This window comes from Dicentrarchus labrax, unplaced genomic scaffold, assembly GCF_905237075.1.
Source record: "Dicentrarchus labrax unplaced genomic scaffold, dlabrax2021, whole genome shotgun sequence".
In the NCBI taxonomy this organism is placed as follows: domain Eukaryota; kingdom Metazoa; phylum Chordata; class Actinopteri; family Moronidae; genus Dicentrarchus; species Dicentrarchus labrax.
The window spans coordinates 19,121,177-19,148,103 of record NW_026136723.1 but is presented as its reverse complement, the minus strand read 5'-3'; the positions used below and the strand labels follow the sequence as shown (position 1 = coordinate 19,148,103).

Sequence of the window (26,927 nt, the reverse complement as noted above, 5' to 3'; positions counted from 1 at the left end):
GGTTGCAAAAGTGAACAGGAAACTGAAATATTTCTAAATATAGTGATTTTTGCTATAAAGTCTGACATTATGAATGTTTTTCTTAGTTTAACAAACTTACTTCATCAGATAAATTCAAGGGTGAGGTAATTTTTGAAACCTGATGCAAAACCAGTCACACATCACAGGAATAACACGCAGAGCCAGTGTATAAAAAGTCAAATGAGGTGAGTGAAAACTTTGTTGAAACTATCCAGTCTGTGTAGTCTCCTCCTATGCCATTTCCTTCTCCACACTGTTTCCCAGACACGTTGGAAAGAGAGACTCATTTGTCTAAAGGCTTTGGAGAGCAGCATGTCTGGGCTTTTGTAAAATAATATGACTATTTTCAGCCTTATGAATAAACCAAACAGGCTGCAACGGTTACCATTATTAATCCTGCCAATAGCAAGAATAATTTTCCAATCATGCAGACTGCACAGTATATACGAACCATTCAACAACACAAAATGTGAAGTGATTTATTATCACTGGGAAGGAGGCTACTGTTTTCACCACTGTTCTCATAATGTCAACACTGATACAAGCTTACTCAACATGGTCATGTTAGCTGAAATGCTGTTTTTATAAGTTTCTTCTTATCTACTTAATAATGTTTTCAAGTATTTGCTTGGTGTGGGAAAATTTGCTAAACATTTTCCTCCCAGATGACTGTATATTGATGCTGATTTTTCACAGCAAAACCTTTTAAGTTTTGGAAAAATAAACCTGCATTAATACATTTTGTCTTGTCACTTGTAGGCTGAAACAGACTAAAACACTCCACTGAGCTGAAATGAACCTCACAGTCTGATAATAATTCCCTCCACATTAGTCATCACTGTTGATATAAAATATTGATAAGAGCAGCTTTAACATTCAAGTTTAGAAAATTAAAAAAATGTATGGCTCTCGTGCTTGTAAATTACTGGAGACCAAAAGTCTTTTAAAATTTAAATTAAAGTATATTTTAAGTTTAAAAGTGTTTATGTCTTACCTTGTGGTTTAATAGTATTATTGTTAGAGAATATAATAAGATCATCTACTGAAACATTTAGTTAACTCCAATACACATCAAAGTTCAAGCCATTATATTGGTTTATGTGTGACATTTAATAACCCTTACAAAGAAAGGGACATAATACAAACTCTGATAGCACCGTAAATAGAGGATGATTGAAACCCATTCAGGAAACATTGTTTCAGGTCTGTTATCAACTTTGTTTGCACATCTGTTTCACCGCCTCATATTTACACAAAGCTATCATTTCCTCAATAATATGTATGTTGCGCCAGTATTTTACAGTCCATAAGCCTTACTCATGTCATCCTCACGCGGTCTCTTTTTAACATGTTATTCTGCTCGACTCCCACCACAACATGGTGACTTCAGAGGCCCAGTGAAAACTGGATAGCACAACGAGGCCTGAGTGTCTCTGATTTCTCTGGTCAGTACCAGTAAGACCTTCGGTTCCTCCTGGGTTCCTGGATGCCCATTTTCTCCATGACTTCCTCCTCCAGAGTTTTCAGTGATGGTACAAAGGTCTTTTCTAGAGTGTCTTCTGGACTAGTGTCTTTGGGACCGTCTGTGAGGGCAGAAATAAAAGCTAGTCATGTTCCAAAATATATTCAACTTGAATACCAAAAAGCAAAGACTTTGATAGACAAACCAACAGAAAGTAAAATATTTAACATAAAAAAGGAATGATGTCTTGGAGGGCTGTTCAGCATTTGTAAAGGATTGCACTCTTCACATGTCTTCTAGTTTATAAAGAAATACTTTTTCCACTGTAAAGCGATCAAACTGAATCACTCTGACCTAACATCACCTAAACCTATTTTTGGAATTCAAGTCTGCAAAGGGTGGAAACATTAAAGACAGCTGGTCTGAACAGCCTCAGACAAAAGACTGAAGATGTGTGTGGAGGTGAGATAGTATGCAGAATTTAAATTTCTCCCTCAAGCTTTGGTCCGTTCTTCAAACTGAATCACTTTGAAAACAAACAGTCCAAAAGTGTGCTACCATTTTCCCTGTTTGAACAATTCAACACGTCTCGGCCCTCTCTTTCTCTTAATGTGGCGTTTGTAAAACCTGTAAACACCTTTGCTTTCAGATGTGGTCAGACGACACGTCGTATAAACAAGTTAGTTTCGAGCATTCCCCCGAGAGTACAATTAAGTTTGAAGGCTGTTCAACATTGGTAAAGGTTAACACTTCCCATGTGTCTTATAGTTTAGAAAGAAATGTGTTTCTTCCACTATAAAACAATCAAACTGCATCACTCAGAAATTTACTTTTAGTATTCAAGTCTGCACATGGTGGAAATATGAAGGACAGCCAGTTTTATGTGCTGACTCTTAACTACTCATGGAATAAACTGGTTACTGAGAAGAATCCCCCTCCAGACAAAACACACACAGACACCCTCACCTTTCCACTGCTGTGGCACGATACCATCTCGTCGCTCCACAACAGGTTTTGGAATGATTCGACCTGTCCTGAGAGACACTCGGACTCTCTCGCCCTCCTCTGTGAATTTCCACTCCACCTCAGTGGGTTTCCTGGAGGATCAATATCAGCATGTCATCAAAGTAGTTTATAGATTGTTAACCTGCTAACCTTCGTTGTTTCAGCTATTGTTAAGGTCGTGAGGTGGGTGTGCATGTGCATAGCCACAAGGTTTACTGTACCTGTCTGTGGGATCAATGAGGGAGACTTCTCGAACCAAAATGGGAGCCTCGCTGGCTAAGTAGGTACCACGGTAATCTCCAGTTTTTCCAATATACCTGTGATGCTAAGACAGAGAACAATTGTTCACAACCAACCAAACAGGTGGTGGCCAAATAGCTTATTGTGGTGCAGCAGTTGGACGCTAAGCCCAGACACTGGCTCCATCTGGTGGAGCTAAAAAATAAAAATAAAAATCTTTTTACTTTTACTTTTTGGAGAAACGAGTAGACTGCCAGTGTTTTTATTGAGTTTTGTTTGTATGTACTTGAAGTAAAAGAACAATAACAATAAAAAAGGTTAAAACTAAGATGTACTAAAGTATCATATCACACGACATTGTTAGGCTACATTCATTAAGCTACACTGAGCTCTTTAATTCATTTCTATCTTTTTCTATGACACACTCTGTATTGAGTGTTTTATCAAGGTGATAATTCAGGGTGCTTTAACAGTGCTCTCTCCCTGCCTCTCGGCACATGAAGAGCTGTTTGGAGGTGGAAGCACCACATCAGTGCCCATGTTAACCTTTGGGATGTTCAGACAGAGCGCACTGCCTGGCAATCTGCAGCAATCTGGCATTCGTTCTACTTTTCATGTGAGCTAATCTGGCAAGAAAACACACTGATAATCTATTATAAATTATATGAATTATATATTATGTAAAGAGCTGATAACAGTTGAAACTTTATCTAATCTTCCTGCTAGACGACAACAGTGACTGGATCAAACATTGTAGAATTAGTGGGTATAGGCGATATATAACTAGATGTCCTACAACCAAAATCTAACATTTCCATCTTCCTTACTGTGTTCAGCCCCTCCAGGATAACCCAGTTTCTGTGTCTGAAGACTTGGATCACTTTTCCTTGCTTTCCTTTGTCCTTTCCAGCGAGAATCTCAACCTAAGAAACAAATGAAAATACATAAAATAAGTTGTACAGACACTCTTTTTTTGTGTTAGTTTTACAGTACGTGTGATTCTGATGTATATTTGAGTATATTACCTTTTATGATAATAGCATAGTTGTGGTGACACCAAAATCATTGTATTACCAATGAGGGAAAAACTGACATATCAATCATTTAAAATATTTAATTAAAACTGGCTTAGCATTTAAAACTTTGGTAATGTGGAAGAAACTCGATGTGAGCTTGGAAATGTACTAATGTGGTCAATTTTGTAAAAGATAATTAATTTTAGAGAGTTAAATAAGCTGTACTTTATTGTTGTGGCTGGTTCAAGTGGTAGAAAAAATATCTGACAGCTGTATAAGTGCTGGTTGCTTCCTGAAAATGTACACTAAGGTGTTGTACATGATTGAAACATGACATGATACATGAGGTGTATATGAACATACTTACACAAGACTTTAAACTACACGTAAGTTTTGACCTGGTAGAGGACTGGCATATTCACACATCTTGAACACAGTTAAAATAAGTGTTCTCAGTTATCTAAAAAACACTTTCAAACAGCGCTAAAGGAAAACAACTTGCACATGTATCATCAAGACTTGGGACTTGACTCCTGCACTGGCTGGTACAGGGACCAACGCTCGGTCTATTAGACCCGATACTAAAGGGAAGCGGTCTAAATGCCCACCAGATCTCACGGTGCAGAATAGCAATTTATCACTAGATGCAGGGTAATGCTGCGACACTGGAAAACGAAAGGGGATATCAGCAGTGAAGGAATCTCCAGATTTCCTCCTGTGAAAGACTACGTTATAAGCTGATAGACGGACGAGATATCTTCATGAAAATGTGGGGCCTTTATCTACGGAGACATGATGTGCTGAAGAGTTGCACCCATTCAATGTGATGTTCTTTATGATATGTTTAATTTGAGGTACCGTTTAGTTTAATTTACATTATCTGATGTATTAGTTCATCTATATAAAACACTCTGTCTCTGTTATATTCCTTCACCCTTGTTTCTTGTTCTGTCCTGGGTTTTGATGTATGATGCACACTTTATTGGCTTTGTATATATGCTTTTAATTTTGAAAAACAAATTAAAAAAAAGAAAAGAAAACGACTTTACTAAAAACACTTGATTTGTGCTGGTACTGGTGCAGTTACTCACTGTGTCCCCTTTGAACACAGACCAGTCCTGTGGCGCTAAAGGCTCCACAAACACCTTCCTCCTCCTGCTCTGCCCCGGAGGATTCTGCTTCTTCGCAGCCGGCGTCCACGGTCTGTTTGTGGTGTAGCGGTAACCTTTAGGCACCACGACCCTGGCTGCCATCGACAGGAGAGCGGTCAGCCTCATTGTGCTGCAAGGGACGACACGAACCGAGACAACACAAGCTATGTTAACGTCAGCTTCACGTTGCGTTGCAGCGGCGAAACAAAGTTACTGAGTTAAACTCGGTGCTATAATTCCAGCTGTATTTTTAAATAAACACGTTGCTAAAGCGTTGTTATAACAAAATACATAAATAAAACGAGTTAAGTTAGTCACAAAACATGCAGAAATATCTTACCCTCTGTTGATGTCAATGTCACATGTAGCGCCGCCGACCGCAACTCTCGCATCAAGAGGCAGCGCCCCCTAGTGGACAGGAGGGTGGGGTTGGCTGTGCGCATGCGCAGTGGATAAACGATGCATCACACTGGTGGACAGCAGAGATGAGGGATTGATTTGTGGGCAGGGTGCATGCTAACAGAAAAGATGACCTTCAGTGTGCTTTAGCTGCGTACTTTTACTGGATTCAAACCACAAACTATTTATAGGAAGTCGAAAATGAAACAATAGGGGAAAAAAAGATCACTTCTACATGATACAGCAGTATTTTACAGCTGACTTGGTTCAGTTTAAATGTGCAAAAGTCTGAATGCGAAGAGCCAAACTGACTTGCTAAATTAATTTTACCGTTAAGAACAAAACACTGTCCTTATATACAAGGTATGAAGTCATGTTCATGTTCAGTCCTCACAGTACAACCTTATATCAGCTCAAATCTCATTGTTTATCAGTGTACAGATCACTGAATCAATGAAGCATGTGTTTACAAGTGTCCTTATCCTTATTTGGAAAATATCACAGAGATGAGCAGTATTATGACATTGTATTTACCAGAAAAACAATGTATTGAGTGTCTGTCTCACAAGTGTAAACAGTGATAATGTTACATGCTTTCCTACATTACAGTATTATTATAGTATTACTGTATTTTAACATATTGTTGTAACGGACAAGATCACAATCATCATTTTACAATATAACATAAAGTCTGACTCATTATATTTACGATATTACAACATATTCAGTAAATAAAAATGAAATCTCACTCTACAGTACATTAAACACTGACTTTTGCTGAATTTCTGCTTGTATAATTTGTGATGAATTGATGGTTGCCTACTCTGTGTTGATGAGAATAAGTTACTGTTTGACCTCAGCATTTAATAATGACCATCCTCTTCGAAAATGCAACAATAATGTGTCATTTACAACATTATGAGAGCAAAATATTAAAGATGTCATAGTATATTTTGAATGTAAACATTTCATAGAATTGTTAATGGGGAAAAATTATTTACAAATGTCCTTTTTTCTATATAAATACCCAGAGTTACTATTTTCTTTAAGGACTTTTTTGCGATAGATTTACAGAAAAACAATTATCTACTCAATTAAATGTTATAATTCTTCTTTCGTTGCCTATTTGTTTTGTTTTTTAAACATTTTCAAGATAAATATAATGGAAATATGTTTTGATTTTCATGCTCATGTGCAATCTAACTGTGATATCCTGTTTGGGTTTAGGATGTTTTGTCTAAGTGTTGAGTGAAAACTGAATGTGTTTACCTCTACAGCTCATTCATCTGTGAACTCTGGATTGGTTGGTTGTTAAAATAGGCCCTTATTTCATGTTGGTATCACCCATAGAGGCAGATACAGTGAGTTATTACAAGCAATACTGTGGTGTTACTGTGACAAGGTATTATAGCTATTTATAGCACCCATATACCACAAGACAAGAAAACCTGCAATCGTACATGTAAGTGGTCATTAATCTTGTGAACCAGCTGTACCAGCTGCCACCGAGGACATTTACAAATCAATGCTTTGAAAAGGCGTTAGTCCAGCACCCCATGGATATTATGAAAAGGTCAAATGAACATGGATTCAAAGCATTATGTCTCCATACAAACAACGTATTTAAAGAACTCACACTCAACCAAACCCCATGACAAATTCAAAGCTGTCAGAACATGTTACATAACACCAAAACTAGTTCAGCTATCGTAGCCTAAAGCCCCAAACTGTGCCGCGAGGTCCTCTTGGGAGCAAATTATTTGTGACAAGTGTGCACACACACACACACACACACACACACACACACAAAAAAGGTGCCATAGTTAGTTTCATACATTTGTAAGAGTGAAAAATGAGATGTGAAATGATTAATGAGGTCTGGTTGGTTTGAAAAGTAGCAGTAAAAATCCCCCTTGCTTGAAACTTCACTTGTGAACAAGATATTCTGCACAATACCTGGTGTGGGAGGTACTCTATGACTCAAAAGGATGATTAAAAAAAAAAAAAAAAAAGTAATTGCAGACAATCCTGCTGGTTGATTTAGGTGCTTTCCAGACTGAGGAAGTGGATAATCTACAATAAACACATACGGTTTACTGCATATAAACATGACAAAAAATATTTTTTTGTAATCGACATGTTTATTAAATGGACTGGCAACTACAACAGTAAACTAAGCAGCAGATTAAGATGAATGACAGCTTCCAAAAGTAACAAGAGAAAGCTAAACCAAGAATTACACTTTAATGCCAAATTATACCCATGGAAGTAACTCAACTTTGAACATTTTATAGTTTGAAATCTGTGGTGTGGTGTATGTGGGTATAAGCCATCTTAGACACAGCAGTCATTGTTATTTTTACTTTTAAAAGCTGAGATTTCCCTTAGGTTCATCATTTTGATGATTAACTGTGGGCTCACGAAAGAACACTGATGCAATGACAATAACACGGTGAGCAGGTCAAGCGTTTGTAAAAACTTGAACCTTAAAAATTACCTATAGTGGAAAATAACAAACACCACATTTCGAACATGTTGTCTAAACAAATATTGAAATAAAACACATCTTTTAAAACATCACAACTTTGTTTCACAGCCAAAATAATAAGACCACCGAAGTAAAACAGACTCTTATTCCAGTTAAGAGGGTTGGAAAGCAAAAGGTCAGAAACTTTTACACATGGTTCACTCTGTATTCTTCTCATTTCATTTTTGTGTTGATCATATGTTGGTATTAACAATGTCAGCAACAGTTCAGAGCTGAAAAAGAAACATATTTGGTACGACCAATTACTGAATGCAATTCACGATCACACCTCCAGTATCAAGCAGTGGCAGCATTAATGTGAGCTAGATAATTAATATAATAATGAAATTGAGAGTTGAGTTGATGGATTTGGAAGTTTTTTGCCAAATAATTTCTCCAGAAAAAGTGGTGACGAGAAACTTTTTTTTAGAACAAACTTTAAACACTTCAAGACCGAGGTCTGACACAACATTCAGGAATGTCTTTCTGCTTTCAATAACGCACAATCATCAGCAAAAGAAAGTTACAGAGGGCCTTACAAAGTGACTTGTTTCAATCATAAAATAGCTCCTCTTTAATGGGCTTTATATATATTCAACCTGGAGAAATTAATCACATAATTTGGTCACCTGCAATGAAGCATACACGACACCAAAGCAACAAAACCTGTGTTGCATAAAAACATCATACAGTGAACTAGACAATGATTAATGGGGCAGGAAAATAAATTCTGAAAAGTGCAACTCATCATGTATCCAATGACTGAATATATGATTTAAGATGAGGCTGAGAAGCTAGGTGAAACAAATGGAAGTAAAACATTTAACTCATGAACTAAAGCTGAGAGCATGGGTGAAAATTTTGTTCTTATTCCTGTACAATATCCAAGTTTTAAAACCATCAAATGAGTATTTATCTTTTTTGTGTGTGGTTTAAATGATTTTTTATTTACTATATATTCAGTGTTTATTCCCTCTAAACTGAAAAAATGTTTTTTGACACCTAGCATTCAGTCTTTGTAATTATGTAATTGCACTTAGAAATAAAAAATATATACACACCAAAATCCCATTTATAAATGAGCCTTAAAGTGCTCATTTCAATTGTTTGAAATCAGATTAGCAAACTTTTTGTTTCTGGGATATATGATACCCCAAAAATGGCAAATGAGGATTTGTTTGTCTCTCAATACAAACACTTAGGTTTTTAAAATTCTCCTATTAATTAAACAGCTGAAATCTGGCATCCTGCAGGTAATCGTGTTGATGCTTGAATTCCAGAGAAAAGCCTCAAAGGTTCTTGGTTTTCTTCTGTGACGTTAAGCGCTGTCTGTCACAGGCTGCAGGGAGAACAGTGGAGAGCAATGAGTACAGACCATTTCTCTTTCTTTCATTGTCTCATGCAACATGCATACAATGGTCAATACATAACATTACTGCATTATATCATGGTGTTTTTTCAGGTTATGCAAAAACACTTGAATGGTCCTTTCAGCCCACATTAAGTTTCCCACTCATAACAAGTGTATCTCACCTTATCTGCTGTTAGCTGGCCTCCTGCTGGAGTGTTTTCCTGGGCCTCTGCTTTTGACTCACTCTGTGAGGAGGGAGCAGTGGCCTTGGGTCCAGCCACGTCATTAAGCTTGGCCTCTGCGTTCAACTTGTTGCCGTCTACCTTAGAGTCACCTTCCGCCTCTGCATCCTTTGGCCGCTTGGGAGATGCCTTACAAAAGGGTCGACAAGTGTGAGTGTATGCACCTATGAACTCCACTCCAGCTCTCTCCATTTTTTGTTTTGTTTTGGACACTCGACGAGTGAATCTCACCTCTGTGGACTCCTCTGCTTTTCGTTTAGTTCCTCCCCTCTCGTTCTTCTCGTCGATGACCAAGGCCCCTTCATCCTCATCGCTGCTGCCCTCGGCATCTGCTTTCTCCGAACTAGCTGTATCCCCTGCTCCTTCTGAGGCGTTGTCCTTCTTTGATGACTGAAGGCAGAAATTAAAACATTAGTGGAAGACAAGATGTGTTAGTGTGAATGTTTGAACTTTGCCCCGCAGAGAGCACACGCAAATGTTTTCTTGAATTAGTTACTGCATTTACTACAGGGTAGTTTTCTCACAAAATATCAAATGATTAATTGTGTTGAAAGTGGGAAACCAATTCAGCAACAGAAGCTGAACTGAAAACAAGGGACAGGTTTGCTATAGCTTCCATTTTTGGTTTCACTTCATTGTGGTTACTTCTTCTATCTTAATGCACCCTATTTCATTTACCTCCCCTGGGAATTAACCAAACTCTCACACAGGGCACAGAAATATAATAAGATTACTCATAGTGAAATAAAACAAACTGCAACACAACACAACACAGCATACACCTGGCCAGTATCCTGGAAATAAACACACCTCGTAGCCTTCGTGCGTGACTGTAGGATTGTTCTCGATCTCCCAGAGTCCCTCAGCGAAGCCTTTCCTCTTGTTTGCTTTTCCAAACTTTTCCTTATGTTCATCATACGGGAACAAATCCTTGGCCCCCAGGAATGCCCTGTGGGGGTCGAACATTACAGATATTAACATTTCAATTCAACAATTTATCTTAGTAGTCTTCATCAGGGTCTACTTTGACATTTAGATAAATGACGCATTCTAGTGATGACATCTATTACTGGACACAGTGAATCGATTTCTACAATTCACTTACTTTATCAAGCAGATCAAGATTCATTATTGTTATATTTAACTATTGTACTTACACACAAACAATGACACAGCAAGTAATGTAACTAACTGCATTACCTAGAAGTACTCAAATTCTTGTAATGTAAAATTTAATGGATACAAGCTGAGTTTGAGATAAATCATCTTGGGCAAAAGTGTAAATCAAACCAAAATTTAGACAACAGTGTTCAGGAAAGGTCACAGGCTCACAATTTTTTTTTTTACAAATCATCCGAATTAATTTAATTAATCACGAATGAATAAATACCGTTATAATAACTAATGACAAATAACTGGTCTTCACCAATTAGTAAAAATGTGTTCACTTAGGATGCTTGCTTGCTTTAATATTCTCAACTGCACCAAACTTTTGCTGTTATTTAGTAAAAAACACTGACTAACATTGACACACATCACTCACGTCTCATGCGTTCCAAAGAAGAACACCTGGTACTTGTTTGAGGGAGACTTCACGGCTCCTTCAGGTAACTCGTCAATCTGTAAATCAAGAATGCAGCTTCTTTAAAAAGGATGCGAATAAATCCCAAAAAGCCATGCAGCTCTTTATTAAACTGATGTTAAAATAAAACACAAAGTCGGGGACCAATTCTGACTGCAGGAGCAAAAGGTGAAATTAACTGAAGTCACTTGTATTCTGAATGATGTTATGAGTTTAAAAACAATAAATTAAAAACATATTCTCAGAAGGAACACACAGATAGTGATTAAAGTTTCATGTGAGAGTTTTGCAAATCAGACACCAGTTGCTATACAAAGCTTGAGGTAATTTTTAGTAATATTTGCTGAAACTTTTAATAATTCCTGACAGGAGAACATGAGACAGATAATCTAACTAAATCAGGTTCCTCTGGCTCCTCCTAGTGCTCCTAATGGCATCTGCAAGAATCCACCGGGCCTGAATGAAAACAACCAATTACAAAAATAGAAAGACACTTTGGGTTAGAGGCTTGAAGATATTTAATTGATCGTTGGTATTGGACGACCTGGAAATGAGACTCACCAATAAACCATCTTTCTCAGCTGTAGTTGGTTGTTTTCATTCAGGCCTGGTGGATTCTTGCAAATACCATCTGGAGCATTATGAGGAGCCAGAGGAAGCAGCAGATTATCTGTCTCATGTACTACTGTCAGGATATAGTGAAACTTTAATCAAATATGATATGTTTTATTTATTTTTTATTTTCCTATTGCAGGTTTAATAAATTTCATTATCGGTTAATCTGTTTTGTCATTTGTCATTTACAATGGTAAGAGAGAAGAGCAGCCAATCCTCATGTCTGAGCAGTTTAAATCAGAAAATATTTGGTACTTTTCCTGGATAATGACTGGATTGTTGAAAATTGTTGACCATTTTCTATCAATTACCAAATTAACTCATTTACAACAGTAGGGGTCTAAATGCTAAATTAGCTTTATAGGACTGAACAGTCACGCAACACAATGAAGTGCTCTTCATTACTAATAGAGTTATTTTAAATGTATTGTTCAGCTTGATGAGGTACCACCAGCTACTGTAAAATTCACTTCACTTTTAACCCATAATGAGGACAAAGGTCACTTCACTAATTGCTTCATTTCTCATATTTAACGTCCTCGCAGTGCGCAGCTAGCCTCCACTACTCTGCCAATATTTATTTACGTTTTAAAAAGAGCACCGCAAGACACAGAGGCACAGGAAAACACTATAATGACGGCCGGGCATGGCGTCCGCTTGCCTCTGCCAGGCGGGCTTTTGGCATTTCCCAGATAGCGCCACTGTGCCAGGATAGGTGGGGCAGGGCCTGCAGCCTGCTGACATGGGGCACGGCTGATAAGACCGAGAAAAAGGAGGGAAGAGGCACGGATCAATACTGACAATAAATTAACTATTTGGGCAGATTTTTCTTTTATATTTTAGAGGCACTCTTACTAAACCTAAAAATAGCTTTTATATGGGTGGAAGCAATAAGTTGTGTCATTCAACTGTCTGAATTGTTGCCAAATCAAAAGACATTAACACAGACTGAAACTGTAATCCAGGGTTTCCTTTTCTCTAACCAACTGAGGTTAAAGGTTACGTGTTTTGGTCGCCAAATTGTTCCACTTTAGTTCTGGCTCTGGGTGCAGTGTAAAGTGCCAAACTGTGGTGGTTATTTTTGTATATGCAAAACATGTCTAAAGCTGTGGATGAGGTTTGGGGGTTTTTAAAGGGAAATATAACCTAGTTTGACCTAAAAAGTTCACATTTCCTTTCATGCTGAATGATTAGGAAACACTGACGCTACTGTGTATGGACCAGGGCAGACATTACGTTATGGTTTTTATTTTTATACGACTGTTTTGGTTTGTTTATTTATTACCCTGGACCCACAATTTCTTTTAACGTAATGGAAGTAATTAAACGTTACGAGCAAGAAACAGTTACTTGTCGCAACAAGTGTGTGCGGCATGTTTACAAAGCACCAAAGCATATGGCTACACTGGGCAGCCATGTGTAGTCTGTAACGCAACAGTTAATAAAAGAGGAAAACAAACTTTAAACTTATTCAGCACCTAACTTTAGTTATAAGTTACAACGTGGCTTCGTGTGTGTGTGTGTGTGTGTGTGTGTGTCCTCAGATAGCCCGACTTTAACGGCTAGATAACGTTTTCTAACGGACAGACGTTAAACGTTCTGTACATGACCGTTAACGGTCGGTTACCCAGCTGCTATTTTTAACGGTTACGAAAGTTAACATTAGCTTAAAACAGCCCCCCCCTCACCAACAACCTCTCTCTACCGGGGGGAAGCGACACATAAGAGCAAAGAGCAGCAACAACATTCATATTTTATCTCCTGAGGTGTGTGTGTGTGCTCTCACACGATGAATCACCCGAAAGAAATGTGCAACTGTCTAACATACAGTTGGCTAACGTTAGCTCTCTCTCTCTCTCTGTGTGTGTGTGTGTGTGTGTGTGTGTGTGTGTGTGTGTGTGTGTGTGTGATGCTGGGCAACGTAGCTAACGCGACCAAGCTAGGCTAACTCATGGTAGCTAACTGCTGCTAGGCCTCGCAGGTAAACAAGCGATAGGAGCCAGTCAGTGGACACCCAGCAGAAGAATAACCCTCCCCGAAAGCTCAGGCTGAAAACAAGAGATTTAACGTCGGGTGCTTACCCTCGCAGGCCAGTGCGGATACCCCTTCATTTTAGCAAACACAAGATCTCCAGGTTTGTATTCTCTTTGCCTGTTGGACCTCGGCATGTTTCCCTGCAGAAATGGCTCGCTATGTCAGAGATATAGGTATATATATATATGTATTATATGTATGTGTGTGTAATTACACCGTAACTTAGTAGTTTTAATGTGACACAGTATCCGGATTGGTCGACACCTGCAGCAAACAAGCCAAGCGTCGGTTTGTCATCCAAATTAACCAGGCGCGGAAAACTGGAGCGAAGACGCGGCGGGCGACTTTTTTTTTTTTTTTTTTTTCCGCGGATCCAGTGGACTGTAACCACGGCCGATATCAACGACACCGTCCTGGTTTATGTTTGAATAACGTAAAAAATAAATAAATAAATTTAAAAAATTGTGCTACGGCTACACGCTCTAACTACTTGGCTTTGACGTTATCCAACAAGTCACTGGCTCGTCCCTCGGACTGTTTGGGTTTGAAATTGAAACCCGCTTCCCACTTCGCAGACGCGCCCCCAGTACCTGCTGAGGCTGCACAGTGGCGCCCCTGTCGACCAAACCCCACACTGCAGGTATACCTCCAGTCAAATATATTTGCTATTTGCAATATTTTTGTCCTTTTAAAGGCCCAGTGTGTAACATTTAGGAGGATTTATCAGCAGAGATGTAATATCAGAAACTCTTTTATGGGCCAGCTGTGTGCACACATACAGGGAATTTGACTCTACATTGCTCTCAATGTACAAAATAATAATAATGATAACTACATTTTATTTATAGAGCGCTTTTCAAGAAACTTAAAGACACTTCACATAAGTTAAAAAGGGAAAAAAATATATAGCTTTATCTACAACCTCCAACAATAAATGAATCATTAAAAACAGAAGTTGGATGGATCAGTACAGTAAAAACACACTAAAACATAAATAAACAGGACAACAGGCTCAACAAAACAGACATAATCTACTATGTACAGTTATACATATAAACAAACTTAAAAATAAACATAACATTTGTAGTATATATATAATATTCATAATCTCTGTTTTAATTGGTGTATAATCACCTGAATAGAAGGAACCGTTATGTTTCTGTTACCTTAAAATGGGTCTTTTATATCTACAGATGCTGCGGGTTGCCTTAAATGGAGTCTGCCATGTTCCTACAGTAGCCCAGAAGGGACAAACCAAACACTGGCTCTAGATAGAGGTTATATAGGGGCTTTTCGTGGCCACTGTAGTTTATCTTTCATGCTTTGAAGGGGAGGGTCCTAAACACCGGACCTTCAGTCAGCCACATGGCCAGAGAGGAGGCCCATAGGCAGCTGGACCCACATAAACTGCCCCTTCCACCCTCTGCATTGTGCAGTTTTTCGGTGCTGGAATACCACAAGGGTATAATTATGATGTGTGGTAATTTGGTTAAACATCAATATGTGACATAGAAGCACAAAATGGAAATAATGAAGGTATTAAAATGTGATTTGACACAAAGACTCTCTTCAATTAGGAGCACATATCATGTAAGTTAATGTAGTGTTTTAGTGGGGAATATTTTTAAACAAAATTAGGATAAGCCTGTCGCTTTTGGGGCAGTTGCCAACTTCGCCCAGCTGGTAAATGGTTCCTTTTCGGGGATTTAACCAATTAAAATATACATAAGACAATTATTTCCCAAAGCTGGATGGTAATATTTAAATGGTTGTATGTAGAATCCCAAACCTTATGTTGCTTTAACAACCTCTACTCTTGATGTTTGATGTTGTGGGACCTGGCAGCAGGGATTAATGAGGTCGGCCACTATGGTTGAGTGACAAGGCCCCGCTCGCAGTCTGTGTTCATCCCAGAGGTATTTGATGGGTTATGATCAGGGCTCTGTCCATTTTTTTTACAGACCTTGATTGGTATTGTCATCTGAAACAGGATGTTTCCAGTTGTCAGGAAGATTTTTCCTTAATTGGTACATAATTGTCCGGCTTCTGAAGATGGGGTATGCCAGAAAACCATAAAAAACATGCATGTTATCGGCTTTTGGCCATCTACAAATGCTTTTGGATATAAATGCAGTATCAGGATTGTTGTGCTATACATGGATGTAAAATAAAGACAATAAGGAGAGATGAGGCTGTGTGTTTTTATGTTCTTGGATTATATGCAAGTTAAGCAAGATAATCAGACTGCCACTTTATTTTCTCTTGATTTGTTTTTCTGGAGAAATTATAATCAAGCAATTGCTTTTCCAGTAGAAGACCATTAGGGTGGATCACCAACAGGGCCGTAGCTAGAATTAAAAACATATTGAGGTTAGGAACATAATACTCACTATCCTAAAAAAACATTAGACGTTTTAAAGATTTACTTAACTGATCAATCACCCTTTGTTTCGGTGTTTCAAAGCCTTGCTCACACTGGCAGAAATAAAATTGTGTCATTGCTCATTTATAATTTTGTTGGCCTAGAAGTTGCTAAATTCAAACACATTAAGTCTAAACAAACCGGAGCTCCAGCTTGTAATACACGCAATTGAAGAATTTGGACTCCCCCATTTTTTTAAAACCCACAAATTCAATGTAAAATTATTTAACACAGTGGAGCACTGTACAGCTCTTCTTTCATAACATCTTTTCACATGTTTCTTGACTTATTTTTTTTTACATTTTCTTTTCTTTTACTGTTGTGCACCGAAATGAAAACCTTCTTCCCAATAAACCTGATTCTGACTGATGTTTACACCAAGGCTGGAGGTCCATACACACTCGGTCCGTCAGGGGCGCTGTGAGCCACCTGATAACACACAGAGAAGAAGAAAAACCTGCGCAGAAAGCTGCGCAATAGGCGTTTCTTCAATCATAAACGATGGAGGCGAATGTTTTGATGGAGTCTAGGGACTAAAAAAAGCTCCGATTTCTTGGCGTGAAACACAGCTGCTGCATCACCCAGTGTTGTATCGTGTGCAGTAACAGACCTGAGACGAATTATTATTAATTTGACTGAACAAGAAAGAGTCCGTGAGGCTGGTACCGTTGCTGTGGCGGCCGAGCTAACATTAGCTAGCGCCGTGTAGTTGGGACAGTCCTTTCATTTTTTGAGCTCACTCCGAGGCCCTGTTTTAACCTGCTGGGGTTTTTATAACGATACTACAGCTCCACCGATTATTAGTTTAGTCTCTGTGTGTGGCTATATTGATCAAAGATTACCCTACCTCTTCATTGAAGTCGTGGAAAAGCGTGACTTGCGGCTTCTTGAGAGCTAATCAAGGGGGAAGTGAAGTGGTTATCCATGTCCACGAGTTGCTGCACATTAATAATCTTTAATCACATCAGCAAACATGTCTTTAGTCGCCTACGGCAGCAGTGATGATAGTGACTCGGAAGAAACCTCCACCTCTGCCGCAGTGGAGAGCAGAGTCAGCGCAGGAGGACTCTTCTCGCGTCTGCCTGCTCCTAAAAAGCTCGGGTCGGCAGGGGGGAACTATGGACCAAGCAAGGAGACAAAAGTGAACCCTTCAGCAGGGGACAGCACGTCAAACGATGACTTATACCCTCAGCCATCTAAAGGAGGCTTATTTTCTAGTCTGCCTAAGCCGAGGAAGCGGACAGAGCCCGTCAGGATCACAGTACCACAGATCCAGAGACGGGATGTGAGTTTTGTGTCGGATTCAGCAGTTTGCTTATGAATGCTGTAGCTCCTCTGGTTGTAATTCCTAATCTATGAATTTCTTGTCCGTAGTCAGACTCTGATGATGATGATGAACCAGCAAAGAAAAAACTACAACCTCAGGTAAAAATGTCTTTCACTTTGTGCAACTACTTTCACAGATTAGAGAATAAAATGTTACTTCATCTCCCGATAATACAGGAAGAATTCAGCTGTCTACTGTGACCTTTTCATAATCATTTAATAGGACTGTGTACACATGTTTAAAGAATGTTTTGCATGTGCACACTGCCCATTTCCATCCCTATCTCTTGCCTCTTCCAGGGTGCAGGTTCAGGCCTGTCCTCCCTTCTACCACAACCCAAAAATCTGACAGTGAAGGAGATGGATAGACCCCTGATTCCTCACACACTCACCAAGCGCCAAGAACCCAAAGGACCCAAACCTGGGACGCCAGCTCAGGGTCTGCTTGGTTCTAGTGCATCCCCCTCTGCCATCAAAGCCGCAGCAAAGTCCGCCGCCCTGCAGCTGGCTAGACAAATAGCCACTGACGACCAGGATAACGAGGAGGACATAACCCCACAGAACTACTTTTCTCTGGGGGAGAGCTCCCAGCCTCTCCCCGCAGTCATCCCAAGCTTAGACCCTGAACCTGTAGCCCCCGCAGATCCTGTTCCTTTTTCACCTGCAGATGAGCCCGGTCAGTCAGACGCCCCACTCGACTTTGGGGGGAACCATGAAGGAGCTGGTGCATGGGGAGGTCAATATCCTCAGTATCAACAGCCCATGGCAGGCCCAGAAGCTCTCCCTCCGGTAATCATGACTCATACAGTACCTTGTATTCTATGTACATGTCAGCTTTATGACTTTAGATTCAGATTACACTGACTATGTTTAAATCTACTTGAATAATTACATTAACTGGAGTATTTAAGAATAAATTGAGGCCAATTCAGTTCAGAATGCAGTCCTGCCTTTGTGATTGCTGATTATCTTATTAACAATAATCAGATCCTTCACTTCATGAGTGGTTGAGGCATGAATGCACTTGAACATTATTCAGTCACATACCACTGATAGTGAATATACAGTATAGATGATAATTTTACAAAAAGAAGAACACTTTTATATCCATAAATAATACAACCACAGATGAACACAGAGCTACAGAGCACCAGGTCATGTGTTTGCACAGACATACTTGTTCTGCCATACACAAACATTAACCATGCACAATATCCATTAGTCTCTAGTGCATGGAAGGGCTGCTAGCATCCCAATTAAGCTAACTGTTTGAACTATGGTAGACTATGATCAACTATAGACATTAAAGAGAAACAAAAATGAAACATGAATTTAAGTGACATCCCAAACATTTTCTCCTTTTTACAGGGCTATTATAATGAGCCGTACTACCAAGATCCTAACCCTGGACTGGCAGAGGCTGAAGAGCCTGGACAGTCTGCCATGTTTGATGATGAAGCGGTGAGAAGAATATTGCTTCTTCTATCTGTATTGTTTTGCTGTATAACTCCGTACTGTAGAAGTATGAATATTTTTGCTTTTGTTTGACTGTTTGATTCCCCTGATTTAGGTTAAATAGTAGCTCCTAGTTCAAAAAGTATGACTGTTTGACCTTAAAGCCAGGTTGAAAATGTTGTTCAAATGAGCGTTTTCTTCCTGTACTTCAGTTCATGCGGCTGCAAGGGAAACGGAATAGGGGCAAAGAGGAGGTGAAGTTTCTGGAAATCAAAGGGGACGACCAGCTGAGTGGCAATCAGCAGTGGATGACCAAGAGCATGACAGAGGAGAAGCAGAACCGTCAGTCCTTCAGCAAGGTGACCAGTGACTACATGTCTATCAGTTTGTGATGGCCCAGAACTGACAGGGTTGGATGTGAGCTTGTGTTTAGGCTTATGTTCAGGATTTTGCTCAGCTTGTGGGAGCTGCAGAGATGTTTTCTGTTTTTTTTTTTTTTTCCTGTTCTATTGATTTACACTCAGTTGAGACTGAGAACAGCTGAAACCCTCAAGCTTCATGGTTGATTCAACAGACATGATTCTTATCTCTCTAACATGAACATTCACAAGGAAGGAAGTGGCTTTGGTCATTTGTCTCTTGATGAGCTTGATGTTTACAGCTGTTACAAAAATTATTTCATGCAAGTCAAAGTGCATAAAAAAATCCGAACATGTCCTGATTGCTTGCAAGAATGTTAGTTTTGCAAAGAAACAACACATTTAACTTTTTCCACACATTGGTTCTTTGATGTAACATCCACGTTTTCATTTCTGCAGAAAAAAGGAGAGCAACCTACAGGACAACAGCGACGCAAGCATCAGATAACATATCTCATTCACCAGGTGAGTGCCACTAAAGCAGAAATGATACTCATATGCTCATGTTTTGCGGTGGTCCGTCCTCTGTGGACGTATATCAGCACCTTTTGAAATGTTACATTCTAAGTTTTTGACACCAAAACAATGCAGATTTCAGTTCATTGCTGTAAATAAACACAAATAGCATATATTGTAGCTAGGGCAACAGCTTCTATTCTTATTTTTCAGTTGGTTTTTAAGGTGCTACAGAACAGGATGGGAGTCAGGGTTTCCGTTTCAAGAGTCTGCACTCCCAGTGTGACATGTCTGCACACATTCAGCTCCAGGTTGTTGGCCGCCATGCTTGTTTGTACAAAGCAGACTTCAAGCTTTGTGTTGACTGCTGTAGATTTAAGCAGTAAGCTGACACAAAACTTCATGACGAGCCTACACAAGCTAAAAAAAAGTAGCCAAATCATGTTGGGTATTGTTCTGTCACACAGCAGGTTTTCATTTCATGTCACCACAGACGGTATTCAAAGTGTGGATAAGCACAGGGTGGGGATTTATTTGCATTGTTAAGTAGGGTGTTATCCATATTTGTCTGTGCACTACATTCAAGCGTCTAGTTTCTCTGAACTTAGGTTCCCCCCCAATATCTCTGGTAGTGTGACCACCAAATTAGCCTTGTTTACACATCCCACACTGATCACACACATTTGAGAAACTGTAGCAAGTGGTTCAGAGTACCAAAAAATAACTTCAAATCAATATTTACTCAATTGAAACTCATTATTTGAATGACATTTAGTCTTACCAGGAATTTCACTTTACCTTCTTCCTCCACAGGCAAAGGAGCGGGAGTTGGAGCTGAAGAACAACTGGGCAGATAACAAGCTAACCCGCAGGCAAACCCAGGCCAAATATGGCTTCTAAATGTCATAACGTGGACTCTTGGAGGCATGTGGAAATCCTGCATCAGAAAGTAGAGTAGAGCTTTCCAGATTTTCCTACACAAAGGGAAAACCTGTGTTTGGGAAGAAACTATACACACCTTTTAATACAGATTTTTCCCCCCCCTCCAGCCATCCCTCCTCCTGTATTTGTGTTGAATTGTTAATACTAAGTAGTTCTTTTGGTCAACTGTTTTATAAGGTGTCACTCCTGTACCGAAGATCCAGTTACAGTAAATATAGGCGCTATACCTACATAACGATGTAACAGTGTTTTGTTCATACTGCGAACATTAATGTGTCACTCCTTTTTTTTTTTTGTGAAAGATGACTCTACAGAACGGGTTTGGTTCTCTGGCAATCGTACAAATGTTAGTAAAATGTTGCTGTTGATAATGAGAAATGAACTGGAGTCATTTGAAAAGCTGTGATACATGACATATTTATATATTGAATCAACAACTTTGTAATAATAAAGATGATGTTGGAATACATACGCTGCAGTTGCTCATAACAACTGATTAAATTAAGGGTCTAAAAAGTACCATGTCTATGTTGCTATTATTTTAACCCCTATTTTCCTCCTTTTTTTATGTTCTTGCTCTCTTAAATAATTTATTAAGTTGTGAAAAGGTCTGCTCTAAATGAATTGCCAGAGAACCAAACATTAGTTTTAGTTTCAGCTGGTTCTTGAGCTGCCATCAGGCCGGAGAACCTTGTGATTTGAACCTTAAACAGGAACTTTACCTCTGTTTTACTTGGCTGCATCCAGCATGCATCTTCACACATTTGGTTTTCTCTTAAATCCCAATGTGGGTCTTTTTACTATCTTGAATGAATGTGTTTGGCAGTAAGGCAACACATTTAGCGTCTTGAAGATGCTAAATGGTAAATTCATTCATGTCAAGTTTTATTTTAGTTGATTGAGAGGAGGTTGTAACTTATTCTGTCTGCTGCTCCAGTTTTAGGAAAATTCGGCCATTTAAAATGAATCAGAAAATATCTGTGTATGTGGCCAGTCAGTCAGCCAGAATGTTTAAAATATGGTGAAGACTTTTATTAAGGGAAACTGCTATGAACTGTTAGTCATAGAACAAAATACTGCCAATCTCTCCAGCTCTGGAGAATATTGCAGATTTATGCTTTCTTTTATATTTACTGTAAATATTGATCTTGCATCAGTCGTTCCCATCCTGCAAAGTAGCCTTTTGAATGGCTTTTCATTGAAGCACTGACATTTATTTATGCTGTAATGGGTTCCTCTTCCTGTAACACAGCAATGGGTAGTCCACCCCTTTCCGATATTCTTTTGTTTTCTAAGAAGGAAATGGAGCATAAATGTGAGCCAAGTTGCTTCCACAAGGACTTCATTACACATGGGATTTTGCAGAGAGCTTCATTTGTAAACGTTGGCTAGGTGTGGCGGCGGCGGCTCTTCAGTCGTCCACCATTACTGTACCAAAACATGCACAACCTGATCTGCCTCAAAATCTGTTTGGCAGAAAGACACCAGCAGTCCAGGGATATCTATTGCTTCCATATTTCATAGTTTCATCTGGTACAATACCGCCTGCAGAGCCTGTGTCACAGCACATTTACACACCCAGCAGTGGACATACAGCCCAAAGCAAGTAGCTGACTGTCTGAATACATGTCCTCACACTTATAGACAAAGGAATATAAATTATTCAGCTTAAACTCTACACTGTTTCACCTGAATCTGTCTCCTGGGGCACTAACAAGCAGGTTTCATTTTAAGACAAAGCTTACCAAACTTAGCATTGACATTCCAGATTCAGTCACAATGTTTGATAGCATTGCTGGGAAAAACTTTGTTAACCCCAATTTTTTTTGTTATGCAGTTTAAGATTAATGAATAAATATTTTCCTTTCTTGGCTCCATAACTTTGAATGCAACTGGGTAGTTTTTGGTCACGTCTCGTATCAGGATGAAGCAGCAATTACATACGGTAAGATTACAAAAGGTCATATTATCCAACTATAATTTGGAGTTCATGTGGAATATTTCCCAACATAACACTGCCTTTTCCTTTTATTTAAAACTGTTTAAAGTTCCTTTGAAGCCTCGCTTTTCCTTATAACTTTTACATTGTGGGAGGACTATCAACTGAAGCAACATTGGTTCCCATAATACTTCACTCAGCAACTGTTTAGTGGTCCAAAGTTGGATTGAACATTAAGCTGTAATATTCACACACATTACTAGGTTATCCTTTTTTAAAACCATATGTAATACTTCTGCATTAAATTCTCTATAAAAACTAGACCTGTTATATATTTTGTTGTACTTATGTTATCCCAAATGTTTCCAACAATGTTCAAACACAGAAAATATAATTTTATTTAGCTAACGGTGGATTTTACCCGTCACCTGTCAATGGCTTCATATCACCTTTTATACACGCGTCAGTGTTGCGGTAGTCTGCCAGAAGATGTCAACTTTTAACCCAGTTTTAAGTAACATTTTTAAGATACACTTTTTAGATGTCAACTTATCAGAAAAACAAGCTGAGCTCGGCTGGCAGGCCGTCCGGGACGTCCTTTACCCACCAAACAGTGTCTGAGAATCACAGATTGAAGTGAAATTGCTTTATATCATTTATTTATTACTTTATTTCACCAGTGTTACTGGGTCTGTTTGTTTTGGAGAGGAGGAGACCTCTGTGGATAATTTGGCTCCTGCTGGAAACCTCCTGAACAATGAACACAGAAGGAATCTTACTATAGAGAAGCGGATGGTAATGACGGCAATGGTGGTGAAGGCAATAACTCCCATGATCCCACACTATTTCAAGATGTCACTAAACTTCATCTTGTTATTGTTTTGATGTGGGAGACCCCCTGATGAATTTGTATATCGTACGTTTAATGACACGTGCACCCTCTAACTGAATGAAAATGAAAATTTTAATAATCAAGCAGAACATTTTTGTATGCATGTATAATGTGTATTATCCATTTCAGTTCTATAGTCCATTTGGAGTCCTTTAATCTTTCTTGGGGCTGTCACTGGGGGGTGCTGTTGTGTCTTGAATAGTCTGTGCACTGGCCGATGTTTCTTCAGCAGCTCCTGTTGAGGTTGAAGCTTCACTACTATAAGTCTTCACCAGCTGCAGAAGGTTCTGAAAAATGTACGCCCGCCTACTGTAGCTTTTGTGCTTTCAACTGTTTCTGATACTTTGTGGACGGGTCTTCGAATGGCACCAGTGACACAGGGACGCGAACTGTCTCTATTCCGTTAACCTGGGAGATAAAAGTATGAAGAATAAGCAGTGTGGTCTTTGGTAGAATAACAGCCTTAACTTGCTTCTGTTTAGAGAGATTTTTAATTGTTTTCATGTGTGGGAGACTGATATAAAATATAAACAAAAGGTTCAAGGTAATCCTCCACAGAGAGAGTTAGCTCTTATGTGTTGCTACTGTATTTTGCAATAATTAAAAATGTGTTTATTTTTCTTGCAACATGCAGTACCTATATGTGAAAAAAACATTTCAAACACTTGGCTAGTTGTATGGAATCAATTTCTACTATTAAAAAAACATTGAAAGTGTGGAGCCACACTTGATGCAAATGTTTGATAATAGAATTAAAAGAAAAACAACACTTCTTACCGTAACTTCACACCAGTAGTCACCCACGTCCTTGACAGACTCAACTGGAAAACTCAATGCGTGAGGAGCCACAACAACTCCCAGCTGAGGAAAAAAATTTATTTAAGTCAATAAAACAATGTTATTTATGTTCATCAAAAGCTTAACATAAAGGGGACCTATTATGCTCATTACCAGCTCTATAATAGTACAGAAGCTTTGCATGATTAACTTATCAAAAACATCCGTATCCTTATACTGGCCCTTCATGTAGCAACTCAGTTTATCCTCCGTCTGAAACAAGCCGTCTCGTCAGCTCGTCATGTGAAGTACAAAAACGTTGTAAACACATTTAAAGCGCTCTAAATTCTAAACATTTAGCTCACAATGATTATTTTTACATAATTATTTGACACTTTGGCCTCATTTAATATCCGACGGAAACTAAGGAAAAGCATAAGAGGTCTCCTTTAATATCAAAGGGGACATTTCTCAGTGTTTTGAGCAGATATGTGAGGGAAATGTAAAAGACAAAGACAGTCGTACCTTCTTGACAAACTGTCTGCGGAGGACCTCTTTAGTGACCTGGAATTCATCCGAAGGCATTTGGTTTATTTTCAACGTGGCTTGTTTAAGAAAGTCCACTGTCTGTAAAAAAAAAAAAAAAAAAAAAAAAAGGAAATAAAAGAGGAAACTTTGTTAAAACACTGACAGCTGTTGATCTCTTAATAGCTGAGACTCAAGCACAGGACCTACAGTAGGTAGTGAAGAAAGATAAAATGCTTTTAAACATCTTCAATAGATGCAAACTTACAAGCTGTCCAGTGCGGGTTTGGGTTCTTTCCTCTGGCTTCCCCTCACGCAAAAGCTGTTGGTAAACAAGGTGACAACAATCAACAGCTGTATATTGCTATCTGATATGTTGGGGTTGGGAGATAAATGGTATTAAAATGCAATACGCACTCTTAACTCCTCGGCAAAAATCTGTTTGTTCTCCGGTGATGGATACACTGCGAGGCCTTGGGGCAGCAGCTTATTCCTGCCAACAGACTTTTTCACTAACACAGTGTCTCCTCGCCCGCCGACCTCTGTCGGAGCAAACAAAGTTATTATTATTAAACAAAACGTCATAGTTTCAAAAAGGTTTATGGGACCTGTTGAGAGTACTGTAGATACTCACTGGGCACTGTCTGTGTCAGGATGAGCTCCATCTTCCCTGCGGGATTGCGTTTGGTGTCTTCAACCAACTTGTAGATTTTGTGCCTTCGAGGGTGAAGCCTCGGCGGGCTGCCCACTTTAGATAAAGGCACCTGCCACCAGCGCTCCACCACAACCGTGTTCTGTGGAAACATCAAGCTCAAGCTTTCTGTCTGCTGTCATGTCAAATGTTGTTACAAGTGTGAACTGCAGACTTCACAAAGCTTCAGTTTGTGTTAACTGTGTGGGTTTGTTATCTTTGTTGTTATGGCTCTGAAGTTAAACACTGTTAGTGGCTAGAGAGGATGTTATTAAGGGTGGAGCTTAATGGCTGTGTTAAGTGAAATACAATAAGAGGGGGAAATTAATTAAATGAACAATTATCAACAATTCTTTAAAGTATTGGATGAAGCTGATAAGTTATATTGGTGTAAGTGAAAAAAAGAAAAAGAATGAAACAAAAAGGAGAAATATTTCTATCAACAAAGTTTGACAATTGGTTAAAGGGACCAGTGTGCAGGATTTAGTGGCGTCTGCAGCTCGCAACTAACTGAACACTGCTCGTGTCTTTATTCAGGTGGTTACAAACTAATGTGAACATACCTGTGAATATTATATAATATATTATATACAGATCCTCCTAAATGTCACACACTGGACCTTTGATCCATATCACATTCATTCAAGGACACAATTACAAATATTCTCTGGTGACAGGCTCTGATATTTCAGAATTAGCTTTTAATTGGAAGTAACTCAAAGACTAATCTTACACTCTGGGACAAATATTATGCACCCTTTTTCACTATTTTATGACATTTCACGACTAAACAATGGAAATAATCATAACAAGTTTCAAACCTAATAACAATAAGGACTCATTTGCCCATGCAGGGGGTCTAACTGTGTGGAAAAGTATCAAACGTTAAACCCACTGACAGTACAAACAGGTTACAGGGTTGTGTTTCTGAGAGTCAGCTGTAGTGTGAGCTGCAGCAGATACTTTTTGGTCCACTGACCTGAGCAGCAGTCACAGAGAAGCTCCTGACAGCAGGCTGGACGAGCAGCTCCTGAAGGACACGGCGGCCGGAGCTCCACATGTTCATTGAACGCAACAATTCACCAACTTCAGTGTTATTACTCAGACTAATGCGTCTTAAAAAACACTTCACTGCAGCCTCTGCTTCAAACCACGGGCTTTAATTTGTCCCTGCACCGCCGATCACACGACTGTAGCATGGGTGTTTTAGCTAAGAGCTAACTGGCGTTGGTAGGGACGTAAAAAGGACCCCCAGGAGCGAGAAATAGTAGTCCCGAGAAATGCCTGAATTAAAAGATTAACGCCTTTGGAAAATCGCAAAATGTATTTATTTATCACATTTCACCATATTCGGGTTTAAAGTGACTAAGTCTGAATTTTAATTTTTTCTTTATTTGTTGTTTTCTTTTTCATTTGCACTGAATATGTTTAAGCTGTA

The 26,927-nt window shown here is 39.0% G+C and overlaps 4 protein-coding genes across 5 annotated transcripts; 1 reads left to right on the top strand and 3 right to left on the bottom strand.

The window, feature by feature from the left end:
- Positions 1-1,098: 1,098 nt before the first annotated feature.
- Positions 1,099-5,322, bottom strand: mrpl24 (mitochondrial ribosomal protein L24). Its single transcript, XM_051390497.1, has 6 exons — positions 5,236-5,322; positions 4,836-5,025; positions 3,556-3,651; positions 2,710-2,813; positions 2,450-2,580; positions 1,099-1,604 (listed from the first exon to the last, which is right to left on the bottom strand). Exons 2-6 carry the CDS (start codon positions 5,019-5,021, stop codon positions 1,468-1,470), a joined length of 654 nt encoding a protein of 217 aa, XP_051246457.1. The 5' UTR covers positions 5,022-5,025; positions 5,236-5,322; the 3' UTR covers positions 1,099-1,467.
- A 2,093-nt stretch (positions 5,323-7,415) lies between these two features.
- Positions 7,416-14,198, bottom strand: LOC127357408 (hepatoma-derived growth factor). Of its 2 annotated transcripts, XM_051389602.1 has the most exons (7): positions 13,910-14,198; positions 13,693-13,785; positions 10,958-11,034; positions 10,225-10,363; positions 9,646-9,804; positions 9,355-9,543; positions 7,416-9,160 (listed from the first exon to the last, which is right to left on the bottom strand). In XM_051389602.1, exons 1-7 carry the CDS (start codon positions 13,940-13,942, stop codon positions 9,140-9,142), a joined length of 711 nt encoding a protein of 236 aa, XP_051245562.1. In that variant the 5' UTR covers positions 13,943-14,198; the 3' UTR covers positions 7,416-9,139. The 2 variants fall into 2 exon arrangements, with proteins under 2 accessions (XP_051245562.1, XP_051245563.1); XM_051389603.1 differs by having other exon boundaries at positions 13,693-14,197.
- A 2,333-nt stretch (positions 14,199-16,531) lies between these two features.
- Positions 16,532-22,545, top strand: prcc (proline rich mitotic checkpoint control factor). Its single transcript, XM_051389601.1, has 7 exons — positions 16,532-17,352; positions 17,442-17,492; positions 17,694-18,182; positions 18,762-18,854; positions 19,061-19,207; positions 19,667-19,732; positions 20,537-22,545. The coding sequence occupies exons 1-7, from the start codon at positions 17,041-17,043 to the stop codon at positions 20,621-20,623; spliced, it is 1,245 nt and encodes a 414-aa protein (XP_051245561.1). The 5' UTR covers positions 16,532-17,040; the 3' UTR covers positions 20,624-22,545.
- A 1,005-nt stretch (positions 22,546-23,550) lies between these two features.
- mrpl9 (mitochondrial ribosomal protein L9) lies at positions 23,551-26,744 on the bottom strand. Its single transcript, XM_051389604.1, has 7 exons — positions 26,469-26,744; positions 25,433-25,592; positions 25,216-25,340; positions 25,067-25,120; positions 24,799-24,900; positions 24,274-24,357; positions 23,551-23,904 (listed from the first exon to the last, which is right to left on the bottom strand). Exons 1-7 carry the CDS (start codon positions 26,553-26,555, stop codon positions 23,803-23,805), a joined length of 714 nt encoding a protein of 237 aa, XP_051245564.1. The 5' UTR covers positions 26,556-26,744; the 3' UTR covers positions 23,551-23,802.
- Positions 26,745-26,927: the final 183 nt, after the last annotated feature.